Raw genomic sequence first — 13,332 nt, 5'->3', positions numbered from 1 at the left:
GAGCGGAACTGTGCTGTGCTGAGATGTGCTGTGCAATTCTGAGCTGTGCTGAGGTGTGCTGTGCCATTCTGTGCCATGTTGTGCCATCCTGAGCTGTGCTGTGCCATTCTGAGCTGTGCTGAGCTGTGCTGTGCCATTCTGAGCTGTGCTGTGCCAATTCTGAGCTGTGCTGAGCTGTGCTGTGCCATTCTGTGCCATGTTGTGCCATTCTGAGCTGTGCTGTGCCAATTCTGAGCTGTGCTGTGCCATCCTGCACTGTGCCATTCCCACCTGTGCTGAGCTGTGCCGTGCCATTCTATGCCATGTTGTGCCATTCTGCACTGAGCCGTGCCGTTCTGAGCTGTGCTGAGGTGTGCTGTGCCATTCTGTGCCATGTTGTGCCATTCTGGGCTGTGCTGTGCTGTTCTGAGCTGTGCTGTGCCATTCTATGCCATGCTGTGCCATACTGTGCCAAGCTGAGCTGTGTCATGCCGAGCTGTGCTATGCCATTCTGTGCTGAACCGTGCCATTCTGAGCCATGCTGAGCTGTGCTGTGCCACGCTGGCCTGAACCATGCCATTCTGAGCTGAGCCACATCATTCTGAGCTCAACCACGCCATTCTGAGCCACTCAGAGCTGTGCTGTGCCTTTTGGAGCTGTGCAAAGCTGTGTCAGGCCATGCCATGCCATTCTGAGCCATGGTAAGCTGTGCCGTGCCATTCTGAGCCATGCAGTGCCATTCCATGCCATGCCTCAGGGCAGGGAGGTGAGGAGGGGGGTTGTGAAATGAAGACCCACGTGAGGCCCTGGGGGCCACCAGCAACACAAGGGCACTGTGTGTATGGGCACTGTGGTCCCTTTGCCCTCTCTCCCCATGCTCACCCCGGCACACAGCGGATATTTCATCTTATTTGACTATAAATCAGTTTGTTGAAGCCTAGGCATTTGAAATCAAGGCTCTGGTGCCTGAGCTTGGAGCAATTAAAGGTAACGTTTTCCCAAGCAGAGCAAAGCAGCCAAGCGCATCCCGGCACGGCGGAGATGCGGGGGAGACTAAAGAGGAAATAAAAACAACAACAACAACAAATAAACTTTTATTAAGGCTTAAAAAAACCCCAAACCTGAGACGGCGGATGGACTGAGCTGCTCTCCTCCCCACCGCCTCCTCCTGTCCTGCTGGGACCTGCAGGTTTGTGTCGTAGGGCTGCTTGCTCAGGGCTGGGGCGGCTTTGTTTTTGTAGGGTTGCTCCTAAACATTGCGTTTACATCCCCCAAAGGAGTGTCGTGGGGTGGCCTCGTAATGGCTGGGCTGTGCTTTGTTGTTGTGGGTAGGGTTGGCACCTGGAGCAGTTTGTGGGAACAGAGGTGTTATTGTAGGGATGCTGCTTGGAGCTGGGGTTAAGAGTGGGGTTGGTTTTGTAGGGTGCCCCTTCAGCTCTGAGGCTCTGTGTGCTGGTTGCCATGGGGTCCCATGGCCAAAGGCAGATCCCATCCCCAGGTTGTCACCATGGCCACTGCACTTCTTCCATGGTCATGGGGCCACTGCGCTGGGGGCAATGGGGAGCAGAAGGGGATACAGGCAGGGAGCTATAGGGGGGCACAAGTGGGAGCTGTGTGACTTTAGGGTCAAGGGGATTAAGGAGGGGTGAGGACCTTTGGGGACAAGTGGGACAGTTGAAGGGACAGGAAGAAGCAGAGGGGTTGCGCCCCTTTGGGAGTAAAGGAGACAGAAGGGGATACATGGGATGTGTGTGCCTTTAGGTACAAGGGGGGGGGACGTGCCTTGGGGGGAGCTTAATGCCTGCGCAGGGGGCACATGTATGGGACAAGGGATGAGGGACACTGCGCTGCTGTGGGGTGGAGGCACTGTGGGGGGGTTCAGCCTCAGCGGAACCACACAGTTCCACCCCACAGTGGAACCCACCCCGTCCCCTCCGTGGGGTTTATTTTCGGCTCGAAACGAGACGCCTCCTAAATAGGACAACGTCCTTAATATGCAGATGGGACATATTTAATATGCAAATTGAGACAGCTCTGGCCGGCCGCCAGCGCTGGGTGTCGGTGGCACCTCACGTGCACCCAAAGGTGGGTGACAGAACTGGGGGGGGGGGAGGGGGGGGGGGGGATGACGTCCATCCTTCTGGGGGTGATGGGGTCTCAATGACCACAAGGTCTCAGAGCAGGGCAGGCAGCGGGCGGAGGGTGCTGGGGGGGGGGAGGAGGGGGCTATAGACAGCAGCTGTAAGCAGAGCCGGTAACTGGAGAGCAATCGCAGGGGGGGTGAAGAGGAGGGGGGGGGGACAGCTGAGCCGACAGGGACGTGGCCGCGGAAGCATCGAAAGGTAAATGGCCGTGGTGGTGTCACCCCCCACCCCCTCTCCTTGATGTCCTGCTGATGGTGTGGGGGGAGATATCCTCTTGGCACCCACTCGGAGGCTCTGAACGCCCCGGGGGGTGTTGTTTGCTGGGGGGGGGAGGCTGGGGGGGTGGTGTGTGGTGCCAGGTGGCGGTGGTGACATTTGCTCCATCCGCGCCGCAGGGACAGCTGCTTCCTGCCTCTGCCACCCGAACCCACCGGCCAGCAAGCAAAGCATTGGCAGGACGGAAACCTGTGGGGGTGACCCCCCCCCTTTCCTTCCCTCCCCCCCCCCCCCCCCCCCATGTGGGGCCGGTGGCCCTCATGGCTGCATGGCAGCAGCAGCTGGGCTGCACTGTAGGCACTCCAGGCACTGCACCCCATCCCCGTTTTGACCCTACAATGCAATCTGATGGGCACTGCATCGCTCAGTGCATCACTGAGAGGTGATGGGGGGAGACCCTGTGCCCCCCACCCTCCCCGTGCCAGGTTTGCACGTTGTCAGCATTTCCTTATGCCGCCGCTTGGAAGGGGTCTCATTAACATATCTAATTGCCTTCTCTCTATAGTGATTTGTGCTGATTGCTTATTGGCATTAGTTACTTTGTAAAGAAAATTACCCTAAACATCAAATAAAACCCAGCGTTAGCCATATGGAAAGGGACGCCTTGGAGACATTGAGATGACACCCCCCGGCCCCCCCTCCCCCAATATGCTTTGGGGTAATGAACCCACCGCAGTGCCACCGCCATGGGGAACCCCATATCCCAATTCTGGGATCTCCCCCACCCCCAGTGTAACTCATTGTGATGGTGGCACCCTTGGAGAGGGGACGCTCTGGATTGTGTTGGGGGGGTGGGGGGTTGGGGGGGGGACACACAACAACCCAGAGTCAAAGCGGTTCCAGTTGGTGACAGCTGCAGCGGTGCCGGCTCCGGTTACGGTGACATCAGCTCTACCTTCCCACCTGGCGTGGGGGGCTCGGGCCCTGTCCCATGGGGGTCCCATGGGGATGGGGAGGGGGGGAGGGATAGGGGGGAAGGACAGAGTGACAGCTGAGCGGCTCTCGGGCTCCAGACATGCACCCAATGCTGCAGGAGCTTCCAGGGGGACCCTTTCGCAGCGGTGGGGACAGCGGTGGCAGCGGAGCTGAGGTGGGCAGAGCGGGGGTCGCGGGGTGACCTGGTGCCGTGGTGAGGGGTTCACATTCCTGGGAGGGAAGCACTCACCACCCCCTCACACACGCATCCCAAACCAAGGGGTTGAAGGGATGCAGTCAGTGTTGTCCCTGAAGGGATGGCTGTGGGGGCATGTAGGTGCCTCCAGGGTGGGGGCAAAGCTACAGAGCTAACCCTCCCCTTTCCCCCCCTCCCTCCATGCCTGGGGTGATGCTGGAGGGGGTGGAGAAGGATGGGGTGAGCATCAGCCCCCCCCCGAGGCTGTGGGTGCGGATGGGTGGTGCCTGGCACTGAGCTTGCTATCAAATGGGGAAACTGAGGCACAGCACAGGAACAGCTCACCCACAGTAATTCGGCACCTCCAGGTCACAGCCATCCCCATTCCCCATCTCCCAGCTCCATCCCAAAGCTTCTACCGGGGACCCCAACCCCACTCCAATGTCGGGGGCACCCCCTCTCACTGCCTCAGTTTCCCCGCAGCTCCCTACAGCCGTCCTCGCTCCTCTCCCCCTTCTCCTCCTCCTCCTCCTCCATCAATGGGGCCCTGTTCTCCGCTGTGCCCCCCGCTCGCCGCCAGCCCCCTCCTCCCCGGCCCCTCTCAGCCATTGCCTTTTCTTCACCCTCACAATCGGAGGCATTTATGCAGCCGGAGGCTCGAGTTACCCCGACTGTGCTGGGCACCCGCTCACTGTCACCGCTGAGCGCCGGGGGACGGTGACACCGGAGCCCCCCAGCTGGGTTACAGTCACTGGGATCAATGGCATGGAGCTTCTGAGGGTCCCTGCACCCCAGATCCCACTGGGAAAGTGGCTGCGTGGCAACTGGAGGCTATGGGCAGTGCTGGAGGGGTGGGGGGAGATTCTCAGGTGGCTGATAGGGGTTGAGCCCTATCTGTGGGTGATGTCCCCTGCTAAATCCTCTGGTCACCAAACTCCATGGGGATGCCATGATTTGGAGATTTGTGCCCCGTTGTGAGATTTTTTTGAGTAGGGGGGGGAAGAGGGGAGTTGGGAATTGCTTTGGGAACAGCCTCCTGCAGTGACCAAAAGTCTCTGGGGGGCACAAAGGCATTGGGGAGGTTGCAGGCTGAGGCTGCATGAGAGGTCCCCAGTGGCTCCTAAAGCTGCAGGTAAATGGAGGACTCTCCTGGGGGGGGTCACCATTCAGCACAGGGGGTGAAAGCTTCCACCAGCTGCCCTGGGGGGGGAGATGGCTTTAATGATTGCAATTTAATTCTTAATGGCTTAAAAAAAAAAAAAAAAATTAAAAAATCGCCCAGGAACCCAAACACTCAAAAATTAAATATAGATAATTTCCAGGCTGGCTCCCATGGGAGGGGGTCCTGTCCTGTTGGTGATGGGGTGAAGGTGCAATGCAGCTGCCGTTGGGGACATGGGAGAGCTGTGGCTCAGAGAGCCCACAGTGTCACCATCTGCCGTCCCTGAGAGCTGTGACATCGTGGTCGGGTCCTCTGTGGTCGGTTCCTGCCCAGGGGCTGTGGCACAGCAGCGTTTTGGGTCGGGTGTCCCCAGAGCTAGGCAGGATGGAGACAGTGCCAGCTCTGAGCCGGGACACTGCACAGAGTCATGGGTTGCTGGTTCTTATCCAGTGGCTCTGTCACCACGGAGGGGATTGGGATGGGGACTGGGTCGGGTCTCAGCATTGGAACGGCTGCGGTGCCTGTGTCCCTTGTCCCCCCACAGTGTCACCCTCCCTCACTCCCTGCAGAGGAGGGCGACGGTTCGATGGCACCCGCATCCCCACTCGCTGCCCTCGCCAGATTGAGAATCAATTAAATCGCCTCCTGTTAATTACCCAGCCCTGCTCCACGCCGTGTCACCCACAGGCACACAGCGGGGATGGCACCGGTGCCTGGAACAGTGGGGGTTGGTGACAATGGTGACAGCAGGGCTGTGCTGCTGGGGTTGGGGGGGGTATGTGGGGCTGATTCCCACACCACCACTTTCCTGTTGATTATCCAAAATGGTATGATTGCATTTTGGACAGGCAGAAGGCAAGTGGCAGCTGCAGGGCTGCAGTGGGGGATCTTCCCTTCTGCGGGATGGCTGTGCTCCTCTGTCTGCATGTCCCCACGTCCCCATCTCCGTCCTGCAGCCAGGAGCCCAGGTTGCACCCAGTTTGTACCCAGTAGCTCCAATGCAGAGCAGTGCAGGCGCTGGGAACGGGCTGGAGGAGGGCGTAGGAGCTGCTTTTCCCAGCATATTTGGAATTCTTCAGCTGGGGAAGGACTCACTTCCCCCATCTCCCAGACACACCCCTGGTCTCACACCGCTGGCTGCTGGCTCTGGCCCAGCCCCAGCATCTCAGACCATCACCCTTCACATCAGGGCTCCCCCCAGCGCCCCCAGCCTCAACGAGGCACCCCATGAGCACTGGCAATGGCTTTGGGATGCAGGTAGGGGCATAGAAGGGAGGAAGGTGCTGCCCCGTCCCACCTGTTCCCTATCCGCAGGTGCTGTGGGTGCCTGCCTGCACCAGGGGAGATAATGTGGCCCCCCCTCATCCTGCTGCTCCTGCTCACGGCGGAGAGGACGGCTCACAGCACCTTCCCCGAGGAGCCCAGCCCCATCGCCGTGGCAAACGAGGACTGTGAGTGCCTGGGGAAGGGGCCAGGGGAGCACAGATTGGCGCAGAGAGGGGACGGGGCTGGGAGGCTTGGGGTGCAATGTGAGTTGGGGCTTGACTGGACATGGAGCTGTGTGTGATGCTGTGTCCGTGTCCCCCTCCTGGTGTCCCCAGATGTGAAGCACTACGCTGTGTTTGTGGGCCATGGCAGCAGCCGGCCGGGCGGCCCTGAGGGTGGTGGCACCGAACGCCTCAACATCCAACGTATCCTCAAGGTCAACAGGACCCTCTTCGTTGGAGACAGGTGTGAAACATGTGGTCCTCAACCTCTGCGCCCCAAACATATCTATGGGCCACATCGTTTGGGAAGGACCCTGCTTCCTGCCCTGGGGGCCCTCCTGGCACCTAAAAGTCTTCCCCAGCCTTTGAGTTTGGACACCCCAATCCCATAGCGGGGTGCTGTTGGACACCCCAATTCTATATGCTGGGGGTCTCTGGGCTGGCTGTGCCCCAGAGGTGTTCATTGCCCACCCCACTCCATCCCCATGGGGCAGACAGGCTGGACACACAACCCCACGCTGCAGGGCACATCTCTGAGGTGTCCTCAGGCACCCATGAGGTGGTGACATCCATGTCCTCCCCGCAGGGACAACGTCTACCGTGTGAGCCTGGAGCCCACTGCTGGCAGTGAGATGCGCTATCACCGGGTAAGGGCAGACCCCCAGGCTCTTGTGGGGCACTGGGGGGGGGTCTTTCCTGGCCCAATGTTGGATTTTCTGCCCCCACAGAAGCTGACTTGGAGGTCGAACCAACACGACATCAGCATCTGCCGGATGAAGGGGAAACACGAGGTATGGGGGGGGTCCATGCAAGCTCTGTGAGCCCCCCTCACCCTCCTGCATCCCACGTCACGTGTCACCGTCCCCCAGTGTCACCCTGTGCCTCTCGGCTCCCTGCCAACGCTTGTGTCAACTGTGATTTATTGGACGCTGGTATAATTGGGTTTGTAATTAATTATTTCTGGCCCGTTGATCAGAACAGACACATCTCATAATCTGCGAGAAATCCAATTTCCAGGTCCCGTTCGTGTCCCCTGGGGCTGCCCCCCTCACCCCCCCAGCCCAGCCTCTTGTGGTGAGGGGGGCAGAGGAGACCACTCACCCCGCCTTTCCCTGGGGCTGTTTTTGGGGCTGGTGCTGGGGAGTGGATGCAGAGGCTCACGGCCCCTTCTCACTGGCACAGGCAGAGTGCCGAAACTTCATCAAGGTGATGCTGGTACGGAACCAGAACCTGCTCTTCGTGTGTGGCACCAATGCCTTCAACCCCATCTGTGCCAACTACAGCGTGAGTCCCCTGCTGCTGGGATGGGGCTGGCGGGTGTCAACAGGGACAGGAGCTCTGAGGAGGAGAGCATTCCCCTTTGGGGGTTTCCTGCTCGTCAGGAGGGTGATGCCACCATCCAGACCCTGCGTTCTGGCATGGCACCCCCTGGCCATACTGACAGCCCTGTGTTGCCCTCTGCAGATGGACACTCTGGAGCCCGTTGGGGACAATATCAGCGGCATGGCACGGTGTCCCTACGACCCCAAGCACGCCAACGTGGCACTGTTCACAGGTCAGTGCTGTCACAGTGGGGACCACCGGTTGGGCACTGCTCCTCCCGGTGCTCTCTGTGTGCTGTCTCCATCCACATCCCCATGCTTGTGTCTCCCGTGCAGGGGGGATGCTCTTCACAGCCACAGTGACAGATTTCCTGGCCATCGACGCCGTCATCTATCGCAGCCTGGGTGACAGCCCGACCCTGCGCACGGTTAAACACGACTCCAAGTGGTTCAAAGGTGCTTCCAGCGTGGCGTGCGTGGCACCGCTCCCTGTCCCCTTCTGCTCTGTCCTGGGGTAGCCCTGACCCCGTTGTTGTCCCTGCAGAGCCCTACTTTGTGCACGCGGTGGAGTGGAGGAGCCACGTCTACTTCTTCTTCCGGGAGATCGCTATGGAGTTCAACTACCTGGAGAAGGTTGGAGAGGTCCCTGCGGTGACCCGAGCCTAGGGGGGCACTTGGGGTGGGGGCTGTGCCTTTGTCCCCTGCTGGGTGGTGACGGGCATCCCTTGCAGGTGGTGGTATCCCGAGTGGCTCGGGTGTGCAAGAACGACATGGGGGGGTCACAGAGAGTGCTGGAGAAGCAGTGGACATCCTTCCTCAAGGCTCGGCTCAACTGCTCCGTGCCGGGTGATTCACACTTCTACTTCAACGTCATCCATGCTGTGACGGATATCCTGGAGCTCAACGGGCGCCCCGTGGTGCTCGCCGTCTTCTCTACGCCCACCAACAGGTTGGCCCCACAGAACCGAGCTGAGGTGTGCCCAGTAGGGTTGGGAATGTGGGTGTGGGTTGTGGTGTTCATCCCACACTGCATCTCCCCAGCATCCCCGGCTCGGCTGTGTGTGCCTTTGACATGACCCAAGTGGCTGCTGTCTTCGAGGGGCGTTTCAGAGAGCAGAAATCGCCAGAGTCCATCTGGACAGCTGTACCTGAGGACATGGTGCCAAAGCCCCGGTGAGAGAATGACCCATAGGGACAGCAGGGATGGTGGCAGGGGAAAGCCGGGTGGGTGGTGGCAGGAAGGGGGTTGGGGATGGAGGTGGGGAGGCGGGTAGGGATGGAAGTGACCAAGGTTGGTGGTAGGGATCAGAATGCGAGTATTGGAGGAGTTGGGAGGGACCTTCGGATGTCCTCCAGTGGGAATGGGGATGTCAGGAAGTGGCACGGGGAAAGAGATTGGAATGGTGACACCAGAGCCAGTATCAGCAGAGCTGGAGACAAGACTGGGACAGAAATGGGACGGGGCTCAGCCGTGGCAGTGCTGAGCTTTGCCATGCTGTGGTGTCAGACCCGGGTGCTGTGCGGCCCCGGGGATGCGCTACAACTCCTCCAGCACCTTCCCCGATGAGATCCTCACCTTTGTGAAGACGCATCCTCTGATGGATGAAGCGGTGCCGTCCCTGGGCAACGCGCCCTGGATTGTCCGCACCATGAGTCGGTGAGTGTGGGGGTAGGATGGAGCCTGGAGAGGCTGCAGAGGGGCCCCCAGCACGAAGCAGTGCAGGAGATTGGCTGCTTTTGGGATGCACGTGTGTAGGTGCATGCACAGCCTGCTTGCAGCTGTGCCCATCCGTGTGCATGGCTTGTACTGCTGTGCCTCAGCACGTCGCTGCCTCCAGCACTGCCCCTGCATGGGAGAGCGCCATGAGACCTGATAAATGTCATAAACTTTGCAGCTGAGATTGTCTCATCCTAATTAAATCTGTCTTAATTGCTGTTTAATGGGGAATTAATCAAGCTGCGCTCTCGGACCACAGCCTTCAGCCAGCAGGACAGCATGCAGGGCTGGAGATGGGGCTGTGGGGATGGGGACAGGGACACAGGGATGGGGACTGGCATATGGAGCAAGGGCTGGGGATCAGCTGGGGATCTGCAGGGGGACCAGGGCTGGATCCCAGGGCTGGGAACTACTAGCTGCAACTAGAAGGGAATCCAGGCAGGATCTTAAGTGGGCTCTGGAATGGGTTTTACTGCATCATGATGGGGATCCGTGCCCAGTCTGCCTGGGATCTGAACTAGTTTCCATGTAGGATCTTTGCTTTCCCCTGCATTCTGTGCTCGTCCACGTCCTGGGGTTCAGCTCCCAGCCTGCCTCTGTTTCTCCTCCTGAGAACACTGCTGGCCCCAACACCCTGCTCTGCTCATGCTATGCAGGTACCAGCTCCGCAAGATTGTGGTGGACAATGCAGCAGGACCATGGGGCAACCACACCGTGGTCTTCCTGGGCTCCAGCACAGGCACCATCCTCAAGTTCCTCATCCATCCTAATGCCACCAGCAGCCCGGCACCTGCACCCCCCGGCAGCCAAAGTGTCTTCCTGGAGGAGTTTGAGACCTACCAGCCTGGGAGGTGGGCTGGGGTGGGGAGAGAGGGGTGAGCGGGTGGGTGGGTGGGTGAGCAGGGGATGGGTGGGTGGGTGGATGGACGGATGGATGGATGGATGAATGGATGGATGGATGGATGGATGGATGGATGGATGGATGGATGGATAGATGGACGGATGGATGGATGGATGAATGGATGGATGGATGGACGGATGGATGGATAGATGGATGGACGGATGGACAGACGGACAAATGGATGGATGGACGGATGGATGGATGGACGGATGGATGGATGGATGGATGGACAGACGGACAGATGGATGGATGGATGGATGGATGGACGGATGGACAGACGGACAGATGGATGGATGGATGGATGGATGTGTGGTTGGATGGATGGAAGGAACGAGTAGATCAGAAAGATGCAAGGTTAGATGCGTGGTGGGATCAATGGGTTGGATGTGTGAATGAGACAGGGGCAACGGATGAGCCCCCTTCTCTGGATCAGCCTGCAGCAGGGCAGGTGGGGACAGGAGCTGGGGCTGCACTGAGCTCTGCTCTCATCCCCAGATGTGGCCGGGACACAGAGGATGAGCGGAGACTCCTGGGTCTGGAGCTGGACAAGGCAGCTGGGTCCCTGCTGCTGGCCTTCCCCCCCTGTGTGGCCAGGGTGCCCGTGGCTCGCTGCCAGCAGCACTCAGGCTGCATGAAGTGAGTGCCGAGAGGGCAGGGCTTGCGGGAGGGATTGTAGAAGGAGAGAGGGTTTGCCATGAATTTGCTCTACGCTGGAGTTGAGTTGTGAATGTTTTGGCATGGCCAGGAGCACCGATGGGGAAAACTGAGGCACGGTGCTGGGCCAGGGTCCCTTTTGAGGGCTGGGGGTTTTCTGATCTCTCTGCTCCCTACCAGGAGCTGCCTTGGGAGCCGGGACCCGTACTGTGGCTGGACATCTGAGGGCTCCTGTGTCTTCCTGGAGCCCAGCCCCAGGTAATGTTGACTGGGCTGGATGGACTCTCTGGGGCGACATCAGGGTCCTGGGGTCTCCCCTGGACCTTTGAACTTTGAGCCACATCAGTTCCTCACCACTAAGCCCCAACAAACTCATCACCAGCTACAGCAGGTTGGGAGGCTGTCGGAGGCCAGCTGACCCTTTCTTTTTTGCATTCCCCCACAGGACATCTTTCGAACAGGACATCTCTGGTGGCAGCACATCGCATCTGGGCGAGTGCGAGGGTGAGTGTGGGACAGGGACGGCACACGGGGACGTGTGGCACATCACAGCTGGCCCCTGAGCCCCCTTACCCTCACCCAGGGCTGGTGACAGAGAGCTTCGTGGACGAGCCGGACGGGCTGGTATCGGTCAACCTGCTGGTCATCTCCTCGGTGGCCGCCTTCGTCATCGGCGCCGTTATCTCCGGCTTCAGCGTGTGTTGGTTCATCGGCCACCGGGATCGCAAGGAGCTGGCGAGGCGCAAGGACAAGGAGACCATCCTGGCACACAGCGAGTCGGTGGTGAGCGTCAGCCGGTTGGGAGAGCGGCGAGCGCGTGGCGGGCAGCCCGGAGCGCTGCTGGCCCCGCTGATGCCCAACGGCTGGCCCAAGGAGCTGGGCAAGGCGAGCCAACACGACCTGGACTCGGGCGTCCTGCCTACACCGGAGCAAACCCCGCTGCAGCAGAAGCGTTGCCCCGGTGCCCTCCAGAACTGCACCTGGGAGCAGAGTCACAACATCATCAACGCCGCGCTGCGGGACCCTGGTGCCAGCGGCACGCGGCTGCACGCCGGCGCCGGCCGCTCCGCCCGCGGCATTCCCCTCTCCTGCCACGCCATCCTGGTGGATCAGGAGCTGGAGGCCGAACTCAGCGACTCCTCGGGTGACGGGCACTGGGGTCGGGATCACCACGAGGGTCCCCGCACCCGACAGCACCCCCCCGCCGGTGCCCGCCGTCCTCCCCGCAGCTCCTATGGCGACTTTGGGGGCACCCCGCGCCCCAGCCCTGACCGTCGGCGCGTGGTTTCGGCGCCTGGTGGGGAAGGGGGGGACTTTGTGGAGGGGCCGCCGTGGCGCCCCGAGCAGCTGAACTTCAATGCCAACAACGGCACCCAACGCCCCGGTGCCCACCTCAAGAGGAACCACACATTTAACAGCGGCGAAGCGCCGGCAGGCGGCTATGGGCAGCACGGCACGGCACCACGGGCACCCGGTGCGGGACCCCCCCGGGCACTCACGGACCTGCACCACCTCCTGCGCTATGGCATGGAGCGGACTCCCTCGGGCAAATAGAAGCTCGCTGCCAGGCTCCTGCACTCAGGCGCTGCCACCGTGGACGTTTTCCTCCGCCGTGCCGTGGCACGGTGCCCCAGCTCTGGGGGGATGGGGCTGAGATGCTGCATGGGGGATTGGCAGCCCCTGGGTTCCCATGGGAAGGGTTTGAGGTTTTTCCTTCCTGCCCCCGGAGCTGCACAGAGTCCCTGCTGTCCCCGGCTGGCACGGGGCAGTGCCCCATGCTCCGGCTGCTTTGCACAGGCTCTGAGTGTCTGTCTGCCCTGTCCCTTCCCCAGGCTGGTCCCAGGGACTGCTGCGCCTTGGGCGGGACTCCCTGGGAGGCAGCAGGATGGACACACAGACATGGGCACAGCTGGCGCAGAGCAAAGCAGTGCCCTTTGCCCAGAGCCCCTCAGTCCCATCAGCCGTGCCTCGGCATCTTTAGGTGCGTGCCAGCACCCTGGAAACACCCAGCCAGACAGCACCCAGCAGAGGATGCCATCAGGTTGCATCGTCTGCCAAGGACTGGGCAAAACCTCCACTACCCTCACCTGGTACCAGCGGTGAGCTGTCATCTGTCCCCTTACACCTCCGCTCCCACCGAGATCCCAGCATTCCATTCCCCTCTCCTTGAAAGCACAGCTGGGCGCTGGGATGCAGGAGGCTGGGGGATCCCATCAGACCCACTCTCTGCTGGCAAAGGGTGCCCTTTCGGTGCCACCCAGTTGCAGGTGGCACGAGGGACAGTAGGGCTCTGCAGGACCGCAGGGCTGGGTGCAGGGATGTGGGCGCTGCAGGTGCTCTGCCCCCTGACTGCAGGGTGGAGGGCAATTGGTCCCATGCTGTAAATAGGGTGCCGGGGCACCGCGGGCACCCCATCGCCCCGGGGCCGTTCATGCATGCGACAGCGGTAACGTCTCTGTATAACCCCGGAGCCCCGCAATAAACTTCTGTTTACAAGAGGTGAATTCCTCCCCACCGCTGCCTCTGATGCTGTGCCATGAGGAAAGGCAAAGCGGTCCCTGCTTCAGCAGAGCCTGTGG

General features: G+C 60.5%; 1 protein-coding gene across 1 annotated transcript; it reads left to right on the top strand.

Annotated features, from left to right (window-relative positions):
• The first annotated feature begins 3,413 nt into the window (after positions 1–3,413).
• On the top strand, positions 3,414–13,257 carry SEMA6B (semaphorin 6B). The gene is made up of 17 exons (XM_052702755.1): positions 3,414–3,489; positions 5,987–6,123; positions 6,274–6,403; positions 6,746–6,806; positions 6,888–6,950; positions 7,342–7,443; positions 7,624–7,714; positions 7,818–7,937; positions 8,026–8,114; positions 8,213–8,430; positions 8,523–8,654; positions 8,989–9,138; positions 9,855–10,049; positions 10,595–10,735; positions 10,934–11,011; positions 11,199–11,257; positions 11,337–13,257. Exons 2-17 carry the CDS (start codon positions 6,021–6,023, stop codon positions 12,305–12,307), a joined length of 2,703 nt encoding a protein of 900 aa, XP_052558715.1. The 5' UTR covers positions 3,414–3,489; positions 5,987–6,020; the 3' UTR covers positions 12,308–13,257.
• The last annotated feature ends 75 nt before the right edge of the window (positions 13,258–13,332 follow it).

Source organism: Tympanuchus pallidicinctus, unplaced genomic scaffold (assembly GCF_026119805.1).
Source record: "Tympanuchus pallidicinctus isolate F22 unplaced genomic scaffold, pur_lepc_1.0 scaffold46, whole genome shotgun sequence".
In the NCBI taxonomy this organism is placed as follows: Eukaryota; Metazoa; Chordata; class Aves; order Galliformes; family Phasianidae; genus Tympanuchus; species Tympanuchus pallidicinctus.
This window is presented reverse-complemented; position numbering and strand designations above follow the sequence as displayed.